Source organism: Hipposideros armiger, unplaced genomic scaffold (assembly GCF_001890085.2).
Source record: "Hipposideros armiger isolate ML-2016 unplaced genomic scaffold, ASM189008v1 scaffold_70, whole genome shotgun sequence".
NCBI lineage: Eukaryota > Metazoa > Chordata > Mammalia > Chiroptera > Hipposideridae > Hipposideros > Hipposideros armiger.
In genome coordinates, this window is record NW_017731420.1 from 1,085,558 (window position 1) to 1,109,521 (window position 23,964).

At 41.9% G+C, this 23,964-nt stretch overlaps 1 protein-coding gene across 3 annotated transcripts in view; it reads right to left on the minus strand.

Moving 5' to 3' along the window:
* NIPAL2 (NIPA like domain containing 2) overlaps positions 1 to 14,071 on the minus strand; it is a 77,743-nt gene extending 63,672 nt beyond the window's left edge. For all 3 annotated transcript variants that reach the window (XM_019642562.1, XM_019642563.1, XM_019642561.1), the window contains exon 1: positions 13,643 to 14,071. In XM_019642562.1, the coding sequence (XP_019498107.1) occupies positions 13,643 to 13,777 (135 nt within the window). In that variant the 5' untranslated portion in view covers positions 13,778 to 14,071. The remainder of the gene's footprint in view (positions 1 to 13,642) is intronic.
* Between the last annotated feature and the right edge of the window lie 9,893 nt (positions 14,072 to 23,964).

Below are 23,964 nucleotides of genomic sequence, written 5' to 3' on the forward strand. Positions count from 1 at the left end.
CTGACTGCTTATTTCACTTAGCATAATGTTCTCTAGGTCCATTCATATCATTGAAAATGGTATGATTTCCTTCTTCTTTATAGCTGAGTAATACTCTATTTTGTAAATGTACCACCGTTTCTTAATCCAGTCATCTACCAATGGGCATTTCGATTGTTTCCAAGTTTGGCTATTGTAAATAGCGCTCCAATGAACATAGGGGTGCATATATTTTTTCAAATTAGTGTCTTGAGTTTTTCTGGATAAATTCCTAAGAGTGGAACTGCTGGGTCATAAGGTAGTTCCATTTCCAGTTTTTTGAGATACTGCAAGGAGTTTTGAAGAGAGCAAAACAAGTGGAAGTCTGATGGCACAAGGTCAGGCAAGTATGGTGGGTGTGGCAACACATCCCATCCAAGCTCCAATAATTTTTGACGGGTGATCAAACTTGTGTGTGGTCTTGCATTGTTGCGATGGAACACAGCTCCTTTACAATTAACAAACTCTGGACGTTTCTGGATGATGGATTCATTAAAATTGTCCAATTGCCGACAGTACACATTCAAATTGATTGTTTGGTTCCTTGGTAGAGCTCAAAAAACACGACACCTTTAAAATCCCACCACACTGAGAGCATAACCTTCCTCTGATGAATGTCTGCTTCTGATGTTATTTGAGGCGAATCATCACATCGGGACCAAGACTGTGCACCACATTGTTGTAAACAATCCACTTCTCATCACCAGCTATCAGTCATTTCAAAAAAGGATCGTTTTCCTCACATTTAATGAGCATATTGCAGATTTTTATACGCACTGTCAAATGAACTTCTTTGAGTTCATGCGGAACCCAAATATCGAGCTTGCTTATAAATCCCGCTTCTTCAGGTGGTCATGAACTCTTGAATGATGGATGTTCAATGTTTCTGCAATCTCTCATGTCGTGTAACGTGGGTTTGACTTGATCAATGCCTTTATTTTGTCATCATCAACCTTGGTGGGCTTCCCTGACCGAGGAGCGTCGTTGAGATAAAAATCACCAGCACAGAATTTTGTGAGCCATCGTTGGCACTGACACTCTTGTAGAGCATTGTTACTGTAAACTTTATGCAACTTTTTACAAGCTTGACATGCGTTCTTCTCTTTATGGAAGTAAAACAGTAAAATATGGCAAAAATGCATAGTTTGGTCTTCCATCTTCAACTTGTAAAATCTCCAAAACTCAACCAAATCGCTCAGTTTTGTTTTAGAATGAAGCTAGAACTGTTAGCTGTCAAATGACATAGCAATAACATAGATGCAAATGACTCTAGTACTTCCAAAAATGAACCAGTGCCATCTGTTGCAAACATGCGTCATGACTTTTCCAACAACCCAATACTTCAGGACTTCAGACACTGAGGAGAGTTAATTACAACAGGGTTTAAAGAAACAATATTCATATTCATTACAGCAAATGTTGGAGAAATGTTACCTGAAATATGTAATGCTTTTTAGACTACTGAATGTGTTGGACTATTCTTACCACTAATCTCCTTTGCCCTGGTATATCATTGAATTGTCTGCAACACTAACTCAAACTGAGGTAAAACCATAATCCCATGTGTGAAAAGATGAAAGAAAAAAAATCAATTAGGAACAGATTTTTAATTTGTTATCTTGGTTATTGTGTGCTGTAAGGTTATTGTCTTTCTTATGAGAAAGTCTCATGACACTGGATCCAAATCTGGTGATTTAAAGTCAGCAGAAAAGGTCAGGGTTACATAACACAGTATATCATTGCTATTCTACAAGCTGTTCCATGCTAACTTTTAATCAACTTCAAAGCATAGGCAGAAAAGCCCAACATATTGCCTTCCCATACAATTAAGAACTATTACATTTTGTCTTTTACTTGAGAACACATTTCCTTACATAATTGTACATTCATTATTTTTAAAAACTGAACTCCATTGAATATAAGCCTTACCAAGCTTACTAAGAAGCCACCATGTTTTTTGCTCATGAGAAATATGTTTCAGCAGAACAAATTCATGAAAAAAGTCATACATTTAATAACACATCCTTTGGGGGCTTTTAACACTTTGTTAAAAGGAAAGCAACAATAGTCACAAAAGGCGAGATATCAGTTAAGGAAGCCTTAAACTTGGTTCTATTACAAAATAAATCAACCCAGACTGGTACAGGAAAGGACGTGGACCTAATCTTGTCCAGTCAGACTAAAGTGCATGTGTTTTCGCTGATTGAGAAAGTCAAGCTTTCCCTTCTGGAAGTGAAAGGGGAATGTAGGCTAGAGAGGTGAGCCTTCTAAGAGTGGAATCAACAACCCTGAGGAACAACAGCTGAAGAGGGGAGTGAGAAACTGTGTTTACCATGTTGTGTGATCCTCTGGACCAAGGTTTAGAGTTCTTCTGACCTTTCATGTCATCATCCAAACTGATTAATTTTTATCATTTAAGTCAATTAATGTTAGGTTTTTTGTGACTTCAAGTTAAACTTCTTAACTTACAAAGCATTCTTGGTAGGGGACCTAATTTCAAATGCCAGAAGAAAGATGGACTCCTATGACAAGCTAAAGAAGTCATGCCAGTGGTCCAAGTTACTAAAAGATGAAAACAATTTGAGAGGTGCAAGAATGTAAATGAGGAAACCAGTGCTGAGGCTGTAGGTAGGCAGCAGGACACTCATTTTAGGCAGACACCGTTATGACCTGCCAAGGCTAGAGTGAGTCTCTGAGGAATCATGCCAGGACAAACACAACCTTTGGTGAGGTGTGGAGCTCATGACTAAACATATCAGGAGCCATACCTCCTGATATGTGCCAAAGATGACAGGAGACCACACTGGAAGTGACCAAGGTTCCAGGCAAGTGACATGGTGAAACAAATCTACAGGTGTGCACATGCTAAGAGCTATGTGGAGGGGTTAGTGGAGTGTTACCTGCCAGCCCCTAGGCAATTGGGACACACTGGTGGACAGGACAGACCAGGTGAAGAGCTTTAACATTGTAAAACGTAAGTCTGTTGGACAGAACACAGGGAAGCGGGTTACAAAAGGTGTAAACTCAACAGAACAATATTGGAGTTTCAGGGAAAAAAACACCTAAGCTAAAATAAAGGGCACCAAAGTCTTAACGTTAACATTGCAGGAGCATTCCCACTGCTAGTCCTGCTGGCGGGTTTAAAAACTACAGTCAGTGTCTGGAGATGTGATCACCCTACTGCCACCAGCACCTCTGTCAGCTGCTCCTGGTGCTACACACCCATCTCTCCAATCCAGAAATCTGGAAAATGGCTGACAACGTGGGAAGAATCCTTGCCTCGGTATTTTAAGATAACAAGTGTTCCAGTTAGAAAATTCCTGCAATTAGGAAGTGTTCTGGACTGTGAATACATTTGGAGAGTGAAGGAGAGGCAAGCATCAAAGGGAGTGAGAAAAGCACTAGATATAGAGAAATCAGTGGTTTTAAAGAAAGCAACATTACATCCGATGACTGACATAATTTCTCTTATTTCCATTTGTAATAAGCTCCAATAATTACCAATATTTAGAAATACTATATGTTTTATGACATTTCCTATAGTATAGGTTTACCGTAATACTACTAATAATAGCTAATATTTATTAAATGCTCTGTGTCTGGCACTTAGCTAACTATCTGATATACCTCTGTCATTCATACATCAACCCTATAATGCTGTGTTATAGGGTATTTTATAGGGTCTGTAGTGTTATTATTATTACCATTTCAACAGAGAAAGTCAAGATTTAGAGAAATTAAAACCTTGCCAACACATCTAGTAAAGAGGCTGAGCTTTTAAAACTGCACTATACAAGAACAAACAAGATTGCTTAGGGGAATGTCATCCCTACCATGGTAAGCTCTCAAAAGCCAATATGAATAATCACCAATCTTTTTTTTTAAAGATTTTTATTGGGGAATTGGGGGAGTGGAACAGCGCTGGGGAATCGGGGGAAGGGGAACAGACAAGTTGCTATCGTTTTGTTCTTCAGTCTAGTTGTGGAGGACATCACTTCACTGGCCCATGTTGGTATTATCATTGAGCTCTTCCCGGATGAGGCAGATCGGTCGCCGGCCTCTGGGCGGCTGCTCACAGCAGCTCTTGGCAGCTCACGCTGGCTGCCGGCAGCTCACGCTGGCTGCCGGCCACACACGGTAGCTTACGGGAGCCCACTGCAGCAGGGGCTGCAGCCTATGCCATCGCTGGTGACTCACGGCAGCCCAGCTCCAGGTCGAGCTATTGCTCACCATCTTAGCTGTAGAGGGCAGTGTCACTGGCCCTCATGTGGGATCCAAACAGGGGCCCTGCTGCTCAGAGCTGGCGTCCCCAGCCAGCTCTTAACCAACGTGCCACTTGGCCGACCCTCACCAATCTTTTTAAAAGAATTGTTTAACTAATTCTCATAAGCAAATAAAATGAATAGGGCATACCATTTTCCACACTACCTGGGTGAAATATGCAAGTTGAACAACAAGTTCAATGTTAATGTTATTTTTAAACATTTTTAACTTATAGAATACATACAGACAAGTACAAGAGAATGATGTAGATGAATAAATTACTAAAATGAATTATTATAAGGTAAACACCCATATAACACCATCCAGATGAAGAAACAGAAATTGGGTGTCTACCCAAAGCCCTCCCTTTGTCCCATCCCATAATACCCTCTCCCTTCCCCCAAGGAAACACTGGCCTGACTTTATGGCAATCACTTCCTTGCCTTTCTTATATTAATAGTTTTATTACCCAACTGTGCATCCTTAAACACTGCAATTGAATGTTGTCTTTTTTTTTTTTCTGATAAGACTTTAGGTCTATTTTGATCTACAGGTTCTCTCCTTTTTTTCTAGTAAAAATCATTTTCGAAGAAACCAAGCCATGTAAACCCATAAACTGGTAAAGTTGCCCATAGCCTGAATTTTGCTGATTGCATCAATGCAAATATTATAAGTAGTCAGTATCAATCAAGCCATAAAGAAGATACTAGGCAAACACCTGGTCTGTCAAATTCACAAGAGCATTAAGACTGTTCCTCTAACAAGGACCATGGGATTATTATGAACATTTTTACAAAAGCTTTAATACACTTGCTTTGAGGTAATCTGTTTCTTCCTTCCTTCTTGTAATCTCACAGAAAGTCTGGTAAAGGGAAGATGCCATGTTGGATATACATAAGGAAGGCAAAAAAAAAAAAAAAGAAATCAGCATGTATAAACAAAACAAAAGAAGGCTTTTTCTTGGGAAGGAAATGGAAAGGCTCAGCAACCTCTACCCAGCCCTTTGGCTATTTGTAAGTTTTAATACTTTTCTTTAAGAGATAGTCAGATGTAGCTACCAGCAGAAAAGAGATAGATGGAAGCAAAGCAAAATCAATGAAAAGGCTACGTAAACCTCAATGCGATTTTTCTTTAGAACAGTGAGACAAGCCATATTCATTTTCCCCCCTCACATTTACTCTTACCACCACATTCTTTTCAAGCCTTGGTTTCTAAGCAATGGCCTTTAGGCATGGAATAAAAAATAGCTTTGCAGTTAAATCTACTTGCTGTAAGAACTTGGGGGCAAGTTATTTAACACAGTTTCCTTACATGAACAGTGAGGATAATATGTACCTTACGAGATTGTTGCAGGGCTCCTATGAGATAATAGCTATAAAGTGTCATATAGTAAATGTATAACAAATGTCAGTTTCTTTGCTTCACCTCTTTGCTGCCAAGTTGTATCAATTTTCCTTTAAATATGTTAACTTTAAAAATTCAAGCCATTGAAAATCAAAAGTTCAAATAAAGGACATAAGAAATTCTGAATTTTCATTTCACCCTATGCAGAATAAACCTTTTGACAATGTCATAAACTCAAGAACCAGTGACAAAACACCCCTCCTTCACAGTATTTCCCACATTCACCCTTTCCTGTCCATTCCCTCTAAAACCTTGTTGGTTTGGCATTTATTTATTCAACCAGATAGCAAGACGGAGCCTGGAGATCTTCTATTCCAACTCTTAATTTTACTGGTAAAGAAACTGAAGCCCAGAGTGACTTGCCCAAGTATATTTAGCTACTTAACAGCAGAGAATAGACAATAGCTTCTAACACTGGTTGCAAATTAATTGCCTGGCAAGGGGGGTCGGGGGAGATAAGAGCAAAGAGAGCTGCTTAAGTGGGGGGTACAGCTGTCCTACACTGTGAACTCCAGCTCACAGTTATCATGTGGGACACAGGGCNAGCAAAGAGAGCTGCTTAAGTGGGGGGTACAGCTGTCCTACACTGTGAACTCCAGCTCACAGTTATCATGTGGGACACAGGGCCAAGTGTTGCTAGAACTGCTAATATTTAAAGAGATCATGGAAACTTGAAACTTCATATATAATCTACTCATTTTTAAAGGTTGGCAATGAATTAAACATTTTTTAAACCTCTTTGCAGGTCTAACAAGACATATCTCTGGGTTGAATTTAGTCCACAGCTGGCCAGTTTGAGGACTGCATCCTGCTAACCCTAATTTAAATTTCTTTTATTTAATTTGCTCTGATTCTCCCACTCCCTGCTCAAAAACCCCTCAATGGTTCCCCACTGTCTACAAGATAAAATCCAAACTTCTTAACTAGTCCTTCAAGGCAATCCATGACTATGTCTAAGACCCCAAACTATATTTCTACCTTGCAGTCAGTCTCCATCTTCTACTGCAGAATGGCCACTGACTTCTACTCTAGGTACAAAAATGTCCAGGCCACAGGAGTGCGCCTCGGTCCCCAGACTTTTCCCTTTCTTGGAATGCCCTCCACTCTTTCACTCCCATTAGTGAAACTCTGTCCATCTTAAGTGTCTGGCTCAAATACCATCTCTCCACAAAACGTCCCTGGTGGCCCCTGTTAAAAGCCACCTTGCTCTGAACTTCCATTGGATTTTATATTACTCACATGACACGTATCACACACTGCCTTGTTTGGGAGTTACCTGTAAGTTTATTTCCCCAAGCACCTAATAACTTTCCTGGAAGGATTTAGGTCTGAAAACTATAGTAGTCCTCTTTATCCATGGGTTCCCTTTCCACGGTTTCAGTTATTCATTATCAATCACAGTCCAAAAATATTAAATGGAAAATTCCAGAGGATTTCCGGTCAAGATGGCAGAGTAGGTAAACGCTGTGCCCTACTCACCCCCTCTCAGGACCAAATCAATTACATCTAAACTATAGAACAACCATCATTGAGAATCATCTGAAGTCTAGCTGAACCAAAGCCCTACAACCATGGACATAAAGAAGCCCCTCATCACTGGTAGAAGCAGACACACAGAACGGGCTGGTCCCACACCCGCATGTCATCATTAAAAATTGGGAGGACTATCTCTGCTGCAGGTTGCCCCCTGGAGGAGTGACGGGTCCCAGCCCCTCCCCAGCCCAGGGTTCCAGTGCTGGGGAAAGAAGTCTCCATAACTTCTGGTTGTGAAAACCAGCAGAGATTGTGGCTGAGTGAGACGGAAGGTGGTTGCAGTCCCAGGTGTTCCTCTTCAAGGGCCCATGCATGGACTTAACTTGCTGATAGACTCACTCATCCTGAGCTCCAGCACTGGGGCAGTGGCTCAAAAGGTACCAGGGACATACGAGGAGGAACTGAATTGTCTGGCTTCAGAGGGGCAGCTTTCTCCCCGACTAAAGAGCTGGCAGAAGCCATTGTTTCTTTGCTAAGCCGCCCCCCCCCCCCCCGTGTGCAGGGGCAGACACCATATCTGAGTCTCCACCAAACTGGCTATCACCTTTCTGTTGGCCCCACCCTAGTGATTCCCGGAGAACCTGTCCCACCCAACATTTGCACACCCAAGCTGCTTCCAGTGGCATTTCCACACAAACAACCTGTCTTAGCTCATGCTGAGGATTTTCATAAAATCTCTGAAAGGTTCACTAAACTCAAATGAGCAGCATTTGGCTTAGGTGTGTCCCATACCTCTGGCTGAGTAGCCCTAAGCCTGGCACTAGTGACAGCCAGCCTCATTGGCAGGTTGACAGATTGGCCTCTTGAGGTACCTCTAAGCCCAGTGCGGGCTGCAGTCATCTGCAGATTGCTTTGTGGCTCATAACAGGTGGCCTGGGGCAGAGCACAGGCTGTGGCTAAACTTGGCCTGCAGCAGGTTCCCTCCCAGAAGGTTCCAGGGCTGGCACAGCTGGTGGCCAGCTTCGGACCAAGCTGGACCATCACCTGGCAGCCTCCAAGGACAACACACCCAAAGGGCAGACCAGGCAGGCACCAGAGCCTGCTATAGCGGATCCTGCTCTAAAGGATCAGCCCCTGCACCACAGCCTCTCTATTGTAGTCACAGCCAGTCCTCACAACCCATCGGCCTGAGGGTCAATCCCTTCCACTGACGTGCAAACAGCAACCAAGACTTAACTACAACAGGAGGGCACATAAAACCCACACAAGGGACACAGCTGGAGCACCTGGCTCTGGTGACCAGGGAGACTGCACCACTGGATCCCACAGGACACCTACTACATAAGGCTACTCTGCTAAGACTGGGAGGCATAGCAGACCTGCCAGTACATAGAAACAAACACAGGGAGGTAGCCAGAATGGGGAGACAAAGAAACATGTCCCCCAAAGAAGATAGAACAAAGCTCCAGAAACACAACTATACAAAATGGACACAAGCAATCTACCAGATGCAGAGTTCAAAACACTGGTTATTAGAATGCTTAATGATCTCAGGGAGAACTTCAACAAAGAGATAGGAAACATAAAAATGGAGATCAAAAACATTTTTTAAAAGTCAGAAATAAATAATACAATAACTGAAATAAAGAATATATTAGAGGGAATCAACAGCAGAACAGATAAAGCAGAGGATCAAATCAGCAATTTAGAAGATAAGGTACCAGAAAACATCCAATCAGAACAGCAAAAAAGAATTAAAAAATATGAAAATAGTTTAAAGGGCCTCTGGGACAACATCAAATGTAACAATATTTGCATCATGGGGGTACCAGAAGGAGAAGATAAAACAAGGAATTGAAAACCTATTTGAAGAAATAATGACAGAAAACTTCCCTAATCTGATGAAGGAAATGGACATACAAGCCTAGGAAGTGCAGAGAGTCCCAAACAAGATGAACCCAAAGAGGCCCACACCAAGACACATCATAATTAAAATGCCAAAGGTTAAAGACAAAGACAGAATCTTAAAAGCAGCAAGAGAAAGGCAGTTAGTTACCTACAAGGGAGCTTTCATAAGACTGTCAGCTGACTTCTCAACAGAAACTTCGTAGGCCAGACGGGATTGGCACAAAATATTCAACGTGATGAAAATGAAGGACCTACAACCAAGATTATTCTAGTCAGCAAAGCTATCATTTAGAAACAAAGGACAGATAAAGAACTTCCCAGACAAAGAAAAGCCAAAGGAGTTAATCACCACCCAACCAGTATTACAAGAAATGTTAGAGGGACTTCTTTAAGAAGAAGAAAATAAAAAATATGAATAATAAAATGGCAATAAGTACATATCTATCAACAATTACTTTAAGTGTAAATGAATTAAATGCTCCAATCAAAAGATAGGGTTGCTGAATGTGTAAGAAAACAAGACTCTTACATATGCTGCCTACGAGAAACTCACTTCAGATTGAAAGGCACACGCAGACAGAAAGTAAAGGGATGGGAAAAGATATTTCATGAAAATGGAAACAAAAAACAAGGACAACAAAAGCTGAGGTAGCAATACTTACACCAGACAAAATAGGCTTTACAACAAAGGCTATAACAACATATAAAGAAGGACCCATTCATCCCACTTCTGGGTATTTATTAAATTTAAAAATTCCAGAAATAAACAATTCCTAAGTTTTAAATTACATGCCATTGGGCCGGCCGAGTGGCGCGACGGTTAAGGACTCGCTTGGGATGCCAGAGGGCCCCGGTTCGGATCCCACATATGAGGGCCAGTGACACTGCCCTCTACAGCTAAGATGCTGAACAACAGCTCAACCTGGAGCTGGGCTGTTGTGAGTCGCTGGCGACGGCATAGGCTGCAGCCCCTGTGGCAGTGGGTTGCCATGGGCTACCATGTGTAGCCAGCAGCCAGTGTGAGCGGCCAGCAGCCGCAGTGGGCCACCGTCCAGAAGCCGGAGACTGATCTGCCTCACCCGGGAAGAGCGCAATGATGGTGCCAACTTGGGCCAGTGAAGCGACGTCCTCCACAACTAGACTGAAGAACAAAACGACAGCAACTTGTCTGTTCCCCTTCCCCCAATTCCCCATCACTGTTCCCATCCCCCCAATTACCCAATAAAAAAATCTTTAAAAAAAAAAAATTACATGCCATTCAGAGCAGCATGATGAAATCTTGCGTGTCCGGCTCCATCCCACCTGGGACATGAATCATACCTTTCTCCAGAGTATCTATGTAGACGCTACCTGCCCGTTAGTTACCTAGTATCCCTTTCAGTTATCAGATCAACTGTCATGGTACCACAGTGCCTGTGTTCAAGTAACCCCTATTTTATGTAATAATGGCCCCAAAGTGCAAGAGTAGTGATGCAGGCAATCTGAATATGCCAAACAGAAGCTGGAAAGTGCTTCCTTTAAACAAAATGGTGAAAGTTCTCAACTTAAGGAAAGGGGGAAAAAAAATTGTATGCTGAGGTTGCTAAGATCTACAGTAAGAATGAATTTTCTATCTGTGAAAATGTGAAGAAGGAAAAAGAACTTCATGCTATTTTGCGGTCGCCCCTCAAAGTGCAAAAGTTACAGGCACAGCACATGGTAAGGCCTGAGTTAAAATGAAAAAGGCATTAAATTTGTGGGTGGAAGACATGAACAGAAAACGTGTTCTGGTTGTCAGCAACATGTTGCACCAGAAGGCCTCGAGCCTGTATGAAGACTTCAGCAAGGGATCCCTGAAACAAGTGACACCAAGCCATTTCCTTCAAGTAAGCAATGGTTACAATAAGATATTCTGAGACAGAAAGTTTTATTATGTTCCTATTGTTAATCTCTTACTGTGCCTAATTTATAAATTAAACTTTATCATAGGCATATATGTATAGGAAAAGTACATAAGAGGGTTCAGTACTATCTGTAGTTGGAGGTATTCACTGGGGGTTTTGGTACACATCCCCCAAGAATAAAAGGGAACTACTGTGATGTCGAATATCCTTACAGTGCTTTACAGAAAGCAGGGAGCTCAATAATATTAGAAACATTATCCTTTTATGCTGAAAACTTGTGGATCAGACATAAAGAAAATATCTTTGTAGAACTCTAGTGCATCTATACTTTTATAGGCAGACTCCTGAGTGATGCAAAACGGGCAAAGGCCTCACTTCCCTGCTCCCAAAAACATTTCCCCCATGACTACTTTTCCCCTACTTAGTACCTTCTACTTATTTTGAGATTTCCTCCTCTAGAAGCATTCGCATCTTTGCCTTAGACAACATTGATTCTAAGAGGCCACTGTTAAATATTCATCTATTACATAAAAGTGTTTCAGGGAAGTTGGTCTTTTTCTGAATAAGGTTAATTTATCAGATCTGATGGTTATAACTTGGAAAGACATAGAGAGCTGGCTATCAGTGAACAGACACTGTCCAAATATTTCAGTTGTGATAAAACTGATTAAACTCTGGCTTTCCGGCAATCAAGGCTAATTTTGAGTGTGGGAGTCCTAAACTTTTATCTCACATTTTGTTTTTCTGGAGCCATCCCCATTTTCAGCCTTCTATTTTCAGTTCGTGTCAAAAAGAATTAAACTCTATTTTATTTTTACTGACCTGGTCAGCACTAGGGGCATTCAATAAGCTGTTTGCTGAGTGAATAAAAAAAATCAAATTTACTTTTGCTTAAAAACAAATGTGGCTGGCTGAGTGGCTCAGCTGGTTAAGAGCTCGCTCAAGAGTGCGAGCTCTGAGCAACAGGGTCGCCGGTTCGATTCCCAGCCCAAGCTGAGCTGCCGCTGAGCTGCCAACAGGTGGCAGGATGGCTCAGCTAAAAAAAAACAAAAAACCACAAAAAACAAATGCAATTACTGAAAGGGGAAAATATGAAGGTCTTAGAAGACAGCCTAAATTTGCACAATAATGGGAAAAGTTGATAAGGTCTTACTTCAAACTAGCCATAGTTTTGATGTCAGCTGAGTAATTTCAATTCGCATATTCTGGATACGCCCTTTCTAAACTGTACATATATACTGTCAAATGCAAGTTAAGCCTTGCAAACATAAAGTTAAGTCCTCACATTTGTGTCACATGATAATCTGTATTTAGGTGTCAGAGAGCCAAGACAATCTTGAATTCCAGGAAACATTAAAGAAAACTAATGACGACAGATTTCCACTGTGAAAGGAATGTTTTCTACTGTTTTGGATGATGCCATGGTAGGTCACAGCTACTTAACACTCTAATTTCTTTACCAAAAGAGAAAAACTCTTTCTTAAACTTTTATTAGGAGTGCTTCTAGCATATGCACATTATAACATGCTCATAACATATACTAGTAAAAGCATAATATAACATAAAGAACTTCCCATAAAAAGCAATTATTTCCTTTATAACTGCTCTGGGTGGAAGGAAGGGGAAATGGAATAGGTTATCAATGATCAAGGGGCTCCGTGCCCCCCATTTTCCCTATTTCAGGATATTTTGTGGTAAGACTTACAGCAATGCTCTCCCGTTGAAAGCTAAGGTGAACACACTTACTTTGTCTTTATATAAATAATCTTGCGTTAATTTTTTGAAAACAAAATTTTAACATTTCAGAAACTGACACTGAAAATACTTGTCAAGCATAAATAGATTCTAGACCTTGGATTTTTGGTTTACAAGTCCACTTTAGACCAACAGCAACAAATATTTTATGATTATGCTGTTGTAAAATAAAAAGACCCAAGGATTTGTTAAATAATAACGAGAACAAAGTAACGCACTTATGAACACAGGAGGAAGCCTGGAATCCACCATATCAAGATCAGCGGCCCTCACTTGGAAGACTATAAATGCGGCTAGAGGAAGCCTCGCCAGAGCTCTTTTTCTGATCTTAAACCAAGCCCAAAATAAATGGGCAGCTCCAATCTCCTTTGATGCTGTTAAAGATATATACTTCCAGAGTAAACTGACGTTGTTAGGCTGACAATGTTTTCCCAAAGGGCCGGTGAGAGAGGAATCGTGCAAGTGCACGGAAATGGAAGAGCTGTACTGAGACACTGGGGACAGACACACGGACACACACACACACACACACACCGCATCTGCGCCGGGGTGACATTTGGTTGCCCTTAATGAGTCCCCCTTTTCTGAGAACGGAGTGGCACTTTTTTTTTAACTGTAAAATGATCCTGAGGGGAACAGGGGCGGAGGAGATTCACCCACGCTCCTAAGATCCTTCCAGGAGAAAAGGGAGGATTCAGGCTGGAAAGGCAGGGTTGTTCGGGACCAAGAGGCCCAGGAGGGACCCCGCAGAGGGCAGACCCGCCGACCTGGGCGACGCACCCCCGGTGACGGATGCGCCGGGGAGGAAGCCCGGGGGTACCCCCCGCTCTCCCCAATGAGGGGCGGTTAAGCCATGTGTGCAAACATCGAGTCAGCTCGTCCCACTTGGACCGCCCGGCGTCTTTCTGACACTTGGCAGGAGGGCGGCCGGCCCTTACCTGGTTCCTGCGGTACCACGCGCCCGACAGGGAGCCGTTGCCGGCGCCCTGAGCCCCGTACGTGACGTTGCGGGACAGCTCATCCAGGGCGGCCGCGGCGGCGTCCCCGGGGCCCCCGAGCGCCAGGTCCGCCATCGGGTCTCGTTCCCGGCGCTCGGGCTCCGACGCCTCCTGGCCCGGCGGCTCCGCGCGGCGCCGCGCAGGGCGGGCCGCAGCCACTTCCTGCTCGGGGCGGAGGCGAGCAGGGCGCGCCCGGGCCACCTGGCTCCCGCTCCCGGTGGCCCCAGGTGCGCCGCCTCCCTGCTCCTCCTGCGCCGGGGGCTGGGGGGTCGCCGCGGGCGGCCCGGGACCGCCTGGCTCGCGGGTTCCGCGCCCTCCTGGCCGCCAGGCCTCGGTGCACAGCGTCCTCGCTGGCCGGACTGCGGGGCGGAGGTGGGGCGTGGGGAGGCGCGCAGGTCACCTGCACCTGTCAGGGAGACAATAGGGCCATCGCCACATGCCCTTCCAGCCCTGCTAGCAGACGCTCAGTCAGTATTGGTTGAAGTGAACAGGAGTGAAAGGAGACATAGGCTGTTTCCCAAAGCACCTACCTTCCGCCCCTCTGCACCTGGATTTCAGCTCTCTAGCACATGCAGTGTTTCTTTCTCACTTGTATTTTTTAAATGAAAAAGTCATGGGTTCTGAAAATATTGTAAGCCACACAAGAATAAAGATTGTATAGTTTAAATCTCAATGCCAGCACTTGATAGGGCCTTCCTGGAATGAAGGAAAGCATCTCCAGTGCTAGTTAGAGGACCCAGATGTGTGTTTGCGACTGGATGGGAATTTCTTCAGATGGGACCAGAAGGACTTGCTGAAAAGTTGCCAGCTACTGGTATAAGAATTTAGGATAGTTTCATTCTTTGGAATGTGGCTTTCCTGCACCATTTACCGAAGAGGCTTTCTTTTCTCCACAGTGTATGATTTTGGCTCCTTTTAAAAAATTATTGCACATATATCTGTGGGTTTATTTCTGGGCCCTCAATTCTGTTCCATTGGTCTGTGTGTCTGTTTGTGTGCCAGTCCCATACTGTTTTAATTATTGTTGCTTTGTGGTACAATTTGAAATCAGGGAGTGTAATACCTCTGGCTTTGTCCTTTTTTTCTCTGGATTGCTTTGGTTATTCAGGTTCTTTTGTGATTCCAAATCTGATGATTTTTTTGTTCTATTTCTTAAAAAAATGCCATTGGTATTTTAATGGGTATTGTATTAAATCTGTATATTGCTTTGAGTGATATGACCATTTTAACTATATTGATTCTTCCAATCCATGGACATGGAATATCTTTCCATTTCTTTGTGTCTACAGTTTGTTTTAATAATGTCTTGTAGTTTTCAGTATAGGTCCTCCACATCCTTAGTTGAGTTTATTCCTAGGTATTTTATTTGCAATTGGAAAAGGAATTTTTTCATTGCTATTAGGGAAATACAAATCAAAACCACAATGAGATGCCACCTCACACTTGTTAGAATGGCTATTATCAACAAGACAAGTAATAACAAGTGTAGGAGCGGCTGTGGAGAAAAAGGAACCCTCATACACTGTTGGTGGGAATGTAAATTGGTATAGCCACTATGGAAAGCATGACCTGGCAATCCTTCTAGGTATCTACCCCAAATTTTTTAAAACATTAATTCATAAAGCTATATGTACCCCTATGTTCATTGTAGCATTATTTATGGTGGCCAAGACATGGCAACACCCGAGTGTCCTTCAATAGATGATTGGATAAAGAAGATGTGGTACATGTATACAATGGAATACTACTCAGCCATAAGAAAAGATGCAATACTACCTTTTGTGACAACATGGATGGATCTTGAGAGTATTGTGCTAAGCGAAATATGTCAGATGGAAAAAGTCGAGAACAATATGATTTCACTCATGTGGGATATAAAACTGAGAGCAACAAATGAACAAAGACACAGACAACAGTTTAGTGGTTACCAGAGGGAAAAGGATGTGGGGGGAGGTGGAAAAGGATAAAGGGGGTCAAATAAGGAGATTGGACTATGGGTGGTGAACACACAATGCAATATACAGATGATGTATTATAGAAATGTACACTGGAAACTTATGTAATTTTATTAATCGATGTCACTCCAATACATTTAATGAAATAAAAGAGAGAATTTAACATGGGAAATAATTGTTGTTAATGGTCTTAAGGAACTCTCACCAGATGTTCTGGGTTTACCTATATTCAAATTCTGTATTGCTACAAATAATCCTCAAGGTACATAATAATTCTCACTTTGAGAATTCTATGATTCTATATTTTTGCCTGAGTCTCTAGAACTTGCAATTTTTTTTGTTTACACAAAGCTGAGATTCTTCTTATACAACGTGCTCTGACTGCCATGACTTCATGAAAAAGAGACCTTCAAGAAAAGAGAATTGCTGACTAGCGGGGAACAGAGAGAATTTTTCCAGTGTTTTTTAGGGTAAATGTGCAAATGAGAGAAGAAAATGAGAAAAAGTCATTTTTAGATTGGGAAAAAACAAGACATGTCACTGGAGAGTTGTATAGTTTCTTACTTGAGCAACCCAAAATGTTCAGTAAGCAGTTAATATGATAGATATTTCCATTTTTAATCGGTTCATTTATTTCAAATAAATAGCTAAAGGAAATGTGTCTATTTTTAATATTTTCTACAATGGCACATGAATTTGTATTGCTGATTTTATTAATGCTTCTTTAGGTTAAGATGCTTTAGGGTACAAGAAACAGAATATCCACATAAAAATGGCTTTAACAATAAGCATCTGTTATCACCAGAGGGAATATGGATTTTTGTGGTTTTTATGATGTCATCATTTCCATCTTTCTGCCCTGCCATCTCAGAGATATTGGCCTTGTCCCTTTTCATGTTGGCAGCTCCAGGCATTACATGCAAACATGACCAAATTTAGAAAAGAAGCCGGGCATTTCTTCTTATGCATCTTATTAGAGAGGGAAAAACTTTTTCAGAATCCTCCCAGCAGCCTTCCCTCTCAGGTCCCATTGATCAGGACTGGGTCACGTGTGTACATGTTCTACCTGCAAGGGAGACTGGGAAAGTAACTTGGGCATTTCCAGCCTTCAGAGGGGGAAGCAGTTCTGCTGGCAGGAAAGAACCAGGATGGGATGGGAAGGCACCCCCAGCAGAGCCTGGCATGACCACTCTTTAGTATATTCTATCAGCCAGAGTGTAACTAGTTATATAGTCTCTAACAAGCAAAATAATAAATGGGTCATGTTACTGTCCCGTTTGAAATGTTTCCAAATGTCCCTATTGACACAATAAAGTTCACACTTTTTAAGTCTGGCATATGAGACTCTTTATGATCTGGACTCCATACTCTGCTACACTCAGTTCATTCCCGTTTTATTTTTTAATTAAAAAAATCATTTTCAGTTTCTTGACATTTGTTTAAACACCTCTAATCTTAGAGGAAGACAGCACTTGGTGCAGAATAGGTATGATCTGTAGCCTGTGATGTGTTGTTCTCCAGATTCCAAGATGCCACTGCAGTAGCTGTGGCTGTCCTCGTGAGTGGGGGCGGTTGGAACAAAGACTTCATGACCAGTGTTCTTTCCCACACAGTTCACAAGGAGGCGGCAGCAATGCCTTATGAGCTATTTTGGTCCCAGCAGTGTAGGCGGAGCTGAAGGTTGTTCAGGGCTTTGTGATGGCCTCTACCTCCTGTGGGGGTGGGGTGTGTGTGTGTGTGTGTGTGTGTGTGTGTGTGTGTGTGTGTGTGTTCCTTCAGGGGATATCCTGATCATTTTACAAGGTGCCAAAAGCTGTTGATCAACATCCTGTCCGAAGCACTGAAGAGGTGGAAGTCTGTCTTCCTCAGTTAATTCAAGGAATTCTATTTTGGTGCCACAATATTGGAAGCTGGATTTCACCAGGAACTTAGAGAGCAGGGGTTACATTTTGCCCACCTTGTCTGGGGTTACCTCTTGCAGCATCCACACAATAGTTTGTTTTGTTTGTTTGTTTGTTTGTTTGTTTAAATTCATCTTTAGCATGAATCAGTCAACACTAGTTTAATTAATGATGAGTGTCTAACGGGAAAGATAGTATGGTAAAGATTAATTCAGGTATCTCACTTCACATACAAAAGCCAACTTCAGATTATATGCTTTAAGGAGAAAGGCAAACCTTTAAATCTTTTAAAATAATATGACACAATCTCTACAACAGGCAGTTTGAACAGTTGTGAAAATGCAGCTGCTAAAGGTAGACTGTCTGGGTTCAAATCCTGTCTCCACTGCTTATTTGCTTTGTGGCCTTGATCGAGTTGCTTAATTTCTCTGTGCCTTGCATTAATCATCTGTAAAAGGGAGATAATGAGTACTGAAACATAGGAAGTACTCAGTAAGTGCTGGCTTTTACTATTTATGACTTTAGGATAAAGGATTCATTAAACAAACACACACACAAAAATACCACAGAGGAAAAGATTGATACATGCCATTACAATGAAATTTAAATTTTATACAACAATAGACCATAAAGTATGAAAAGATAAATCACAAGCTGAGAACATTTATTTGTCACACATATGACTGACAAAGGATTCATATCCAGAATATATTAATAACACCTACAGGTCAATAAGAAAAAAGTCAGACAACCTAGTGGAAAAATGGGCAAAAATATAAACAGATATTCTTTTAATGAGAGAATATAAATGGCTGATAAACATGAAATGCTTCCATCTCATCAATAATCAGAAAAATGCAAATTAAAACCCCAATGAGAACCATTTTACAACTGCCTGGTGGGCAAAAATTTTTTAATTTACATATTGTCTTAGTATGTTTAGGCTGCTATAACAAAATATTACCAACTGGATGGCTTATAAACAACAGAAATTTATTGCTCACAGTTCTGGAGGCTGGGAAGTCCAAGATCAAAGTGCCAATGGTCTTATTCAGGAAGGGCTTCTTCCTGTTCATAGTTAGCGCCTTCTTGCCGTGTCCTCACATAGTGGAAGAGGTGAGGGTTTTCTTGGAGCCTCTTTTATAATACCATGCATGAAGGTTCCACCTCTCAATAGCCCATGTATTAACACCATCACACTTGGGGTTAGGATTTCAACATATGAATTTTGGGAGGACACAAGCATTCAGACCATAAGACATACCAAATGTTGGCAAGGATGTGGAGCAACAGAAACTCTTATTTACTGCTGATGCTATTGACATTGGAAATAGTTTGGCATTACTTAGTGAAGATGAAGATGTGCATATAAATTTTACAGTTATCGATAGATATATACCCCAGAGAAACTTCTGTAATGGATAACAGAAGAGGTATACAAGGATAACAGCACTTTTTGTAATAGCAAAAAATTGGAAACAGCTCAAGTGTCCATCAACAATGTAGTGGGCAAATGACCTCTGATACATTTATACAATGGAATACTATACAGCAATGAAATTGTTTGCACCACAGTGACCCAGTACCCACATTGACATACATGAATCTCACAAACATAATATTGAGTTAAAAAAGCAAATCCACAGATTATACACAGTATGATTCAAAAGCATGCACAATTAGACAGTATGTTATTTAAGAGTAATCCATAAATGGGAAAATCTAAAGAAAGGGGGATCATAAATACAAAATTTGGATAGTGGTTCAGAGTTATTGGCAATGTTCTATTTCCTAAATTGGGTGATGGACTAAATGGGGATTCATTTTGTATTATATGTCTTATATGACATAACTTTGTTACTATAATATATTTTATAACTAAGGTAAAAGATTAATTCAGAAAAAAAATGTAGTTTTGTGGTCAAAGTTTAAGGTTGGTAGATCTGTATTTAAGTTTAGTCTTCTGCTCCTTATCAGCTGCATGGGTTTAGGCAAATTCTCAGAGATTCAGTTTCCTAATTTGTAAAGTGGGAATAATAATATTTACATATCTCAAAGACTGTTGTAAACATTCATTGATAGGCAATGCGAGTGAAAAACACCTTATGGTTCAGTTTAGATCACCAAACACTTTGTGCCAGGAGCCAGACACAAGGACGAATAAAGCATGGGTTCTGCACCCAGGAGTTTACATTGTAGTGAGTGGAGTGGACAGGCAGGTAAACAAGTAGACTCAAGTTAACTGCAGCATGAGAGCTGGGAAAGAACAAAGATGCACTCAGCTCAGCTTGGAAAGGCAGGTGCAGCCTGAGAAGGCTACGGAGAAGGAGGTGATGACTGTTCTGAATCCTGAAGGATGATTTAGCCAAATGAAGAAAGGGGGTAGGGAGTGAACAGGACTAGCAGAGAGAACAGCGTAAGCAAAGGCCAGAGGCAAGAAATAGCATAGTATATATGTTTCTATATTAGTCTTGGGTGAGATGAGACATACCTTGAAATAAGGGTAGAGGGATCAGCAGGGCCAGGAAATTGAGGGTTTTGTGTATTTGGTTATCGAAGTTTGACTTGATTCTTTTTTTTAATTGGGGAATTGGGGAGGGGAACTGTGTTGGGGAATTGGGGAAGGGGAACACTGTGTGTTTCCAGGACCCATCAGCTCCAAGTCAAGTTGTTGTCCTTCAATCTTAGTTGTGGAGGGCGCAAGCTCAGCTCTAAATCTAGTTGCTACTTTCAATCTAGTTGTGGAGGGGCTCATCCACCATCCCATGCAGGAGTCAAACCAGCAACCTTGTTGTACGTTGAACCATTGCAATTGAGCCATCTGGCTGCGGGTTGGCAGCTCGTGCCTACTCAGCTCAAGGTGCCGTGTTAAATCTTAGTTACAGGGGTGCGCAGCCCACCATCCCATACAGGTGTCGAACCGGCAACCTTGCCTCTAAGAGCACATGCTCTCACCAACCGAGCCATCCTGCCACCTGTTGGCAGCTCAGCAGCAGCTCAGCTCAGGTGCAGCTCCCTGGCCCACGTGGGAATTGAACCAGCGACCCTGTTGCTCAGAGCTCGCGCTCTTAACCAACTGAGCCACTCGGCAGGCCCTTGACTTGACTCTTAATGGGAGCCATTGAGTAACTTTAGGTAAGGGAGCATCAGGACAAGATTGGTGCTGTAAAAGATCCCCTGCTGGAAAGGCAGGGGTGGTTTAAGTGGAGAAACACCAGAGAAGTTAACAGACTGCAGTGACTCAAGTGAGGATATATGAGAAAAGCTGGACAGGAGGAAAGAGGTTTAAGAAAGGCTTAGAAGTAAAACAAGCACAACCTGCTGATGGGGTGCGGGGGTGGGGATAGAGAAGGAAGAGCCTAAGACATGTTCTAGCTTGTGCTACCGGGTGCAAAGGCGCGCCATTACTGGAGTGGGGAATAGGAAAGAGGATTCGGTTTAGGGGGAAAGGATGAATTCAGTTTGAGTCAGAGACTCATTGAATTTGAGGAGCTTGTAGGGCATCCAAGCAGAAAAAGAAGTGCAGAATTATGCTAAGATGCAGGGGTGACGTTAGGGCCAGAGAAATAGATTTGGGAATTATCAGAGTGTAGGTGGATGCGACCGGCCAGGGAGAGCACATGGCCTCCATCGTTTGGAGTAGGACTCAGCAAACATTTTCTGTAAAGGGCCAGATAGTATTTTAGGCTTTGTGGACCATATGATCTCTATCACAATTACTCGACTCTGCCATTCCAGTGTAAAAGTAGCCACAGATAATATGCACATAAATGGGTATAGCTGTGTTCCAATAAAACTGTTTACAAAAATAGGTGGCTGGCTAGATTGGCCCACAAACCATAGTTTGCTGAGCCCTGTTCTAGAGAGAAGAGCTGAGTGTAGAACACAAGACCAACAAGTACCGCTGTACTTGCTATGCCTCTTGGCATGTGAGTGACAGGACCACAGTTGAAAGGGAAATTCAGTAATTCATAACTACAACCTGGGAAGGGAGGGCTGGAGCTGGACCACTGGATCCAGGAACTGAATTTGGGGTGTGGGCTTCATCTTCAGCTCAGATTCACATGGTGAAGGCATGGCCACAGCTGCTCTTAATGTCCATTCTATGTCAACATAAGAACTTCCAAACCTGTAGAAAATTTTTATAAGAGTTTATGAAATTTTATTCAAGACAGAGGATACTCCTGGAAGCAAGCTCTTAAAGGACTGAGGAAAAATGCTTTGGAGAATGACAGTTTGCAGTTTCTTTATGCATTTGGAATTAAGGAGGGAACTTAAGGAAGATTACTTGAAGGTGGGAGAAAGCAAGGTGGCGATTTGATTACAGTATCATTAACAAGATTATGTGCTCTCTTGAGGGTGGTCTGAAAAAGAAGTATTTCAAAGGTGTGTTAACCTAGATGCACAGAAACAATGGACACGGCTTGCTTAAGGCAGATAAACCTTTTACTAAAGAAGTTATATGCCTAGGGTATGACTACCCACCATGACCTGCCAAGTTAGGAATTTATGATTAGATCACACTGTGAAGTTACTTTCAGTTGAATTTATTACAGGATCTTCTTTTCGTCCACACCTAGAACCTAGGTTTGAAAAGGTAAAGGGAGTGTGGTAGATTATAATAGTTATTGTCTCCAGTTCTTGATGTCCCCTAATACAGGGATATCTGCATTATACATCCCCTTTCATTGCTCAGTGACTGTAACTCCTCCCACTAGAGGCATCTTCCCAGTGATGTTGTGTTTGGCCACATAGCTTGCTCTGGAAATGTGGACAGAGCAACAATGTGACAGTTCTAGGCTAAGACCTCAAGAGGTATCACATGTTTCTGCTTGCTCTGTGTTCCTGTGCTCTATCCTGAGAAGAGTATGCCCCAAGAAGCCACTGGTCCAGAGAAAATGAAGAAACCTGTGAAACATGCCTGAAGCCAATCCTTGCCACATCTGACTTCTAGACCCATGGATGGGAAATTAAGATTGGTTGTTACAAGCCACTGAGATTTTGAGAGTATTTGTTTACACAGCAAAACTGCTTGATTAAAGGTATTCCCAACCAGCTTCATTTAAAAAATCCTGGTAAAGCAAACTGTCTTTTGAAGTGGCTGTACCATTTTGCATTCTTCCAGCGATGAATGAGAGTTCCTGTTGCTCTGCATCCTCATCAGCATTTGTTGTTAACAGTGTTTCAAATTTTGACCAGTCTGATATGCATGTGGTGGTTTCTCATTGTTGTTTCGATTTGCACTTTCCTATTGATACATTATGTGGATCATCTTTTCGTGTGCTTGTTTGCCGTCTGTGTGTCATCTTTGGTGAAGTGTCTGTTAAGACACCCATTTTTTAATCAGATTGTTTCTTTTCATATTGTTGAATTATAAGAATTTTTAAAAATATACTTGGGGTGATAGTCCTTTAAAAAAAATCCTGGTGAAAAACTGATTGGCCTGATTTGGGAAATGAGACCCATCTCTGGACCAATCACTGAGGATGGAGAGATTTGGTATTATGATTGGCTCACCTGGGTTATATTATATTCAAGGTCACACTTTACTCAAGAAAGTGGGGGCAGTTACCAAGGTGAGGAAAAGGGATGCTGAGCAGACAAAAGCAATAGTCAATACTGTGGAGAACCAGTGTAGAGTAGTGCCATGGAAACTCAGGCAGGAGAGAGGAACAAAAATGAGGGTGTGTTGAATAACGTCATTGGCAGCAAAGAGAACACCAAGACAAGAAACGAACTGTGTTTTTCACTTTGGCAATAATGACCGATAAAGGTCACTGGTAATCTTTGAACAGTTTCAGTTGAGTGTTGGAGTGACAGCCAGATAATGATAGTTAATGATAATATTTCAATAAACTCTAATTTGCTATAGAAATGTTAGTTATTACTAAAAAGAACCTTAGATAAGGAACAGGATAGGAATCTGTTAAGAGAGAGCCAGGAGTTTTATTTATTTGAGCATCACTTTGAATCTACAGGAGGCTTTTGGGAGGGGAGTGTTGGGTTTATCTTGACTAGAGGGAGATGATTCTCAAAGTGAGAGAGATCCCTCCAGGGTGGAACCAGGCTAAAAGGTGGAGCACAGTCCTGGTGTGACCCTCAGGGCCTGAAGCGAATTTCATCTTTGGGAACCATATGGACATGAAGGCAGGATCCAAGCAACATGGAATTGAAAACAGCAGGGTTTGATAAGAGATCACGAGGGAGGCCAAGGGAGGAGAGAGCAGATAAGAGTATCTGGTCTCAGGCCTGGAGAAATAGAAACAGAGCCAGCCCTAAACACAAGTATTCAATTGATAACATGTTACTCTAGTGGACTCTGACCTTTTCTTGACTTCTTTCGAGACCTCTTTCCGTATCCTCCCCTATTATCCCCTGTCCTCTATCTGTACCCTGTTTTTATTGA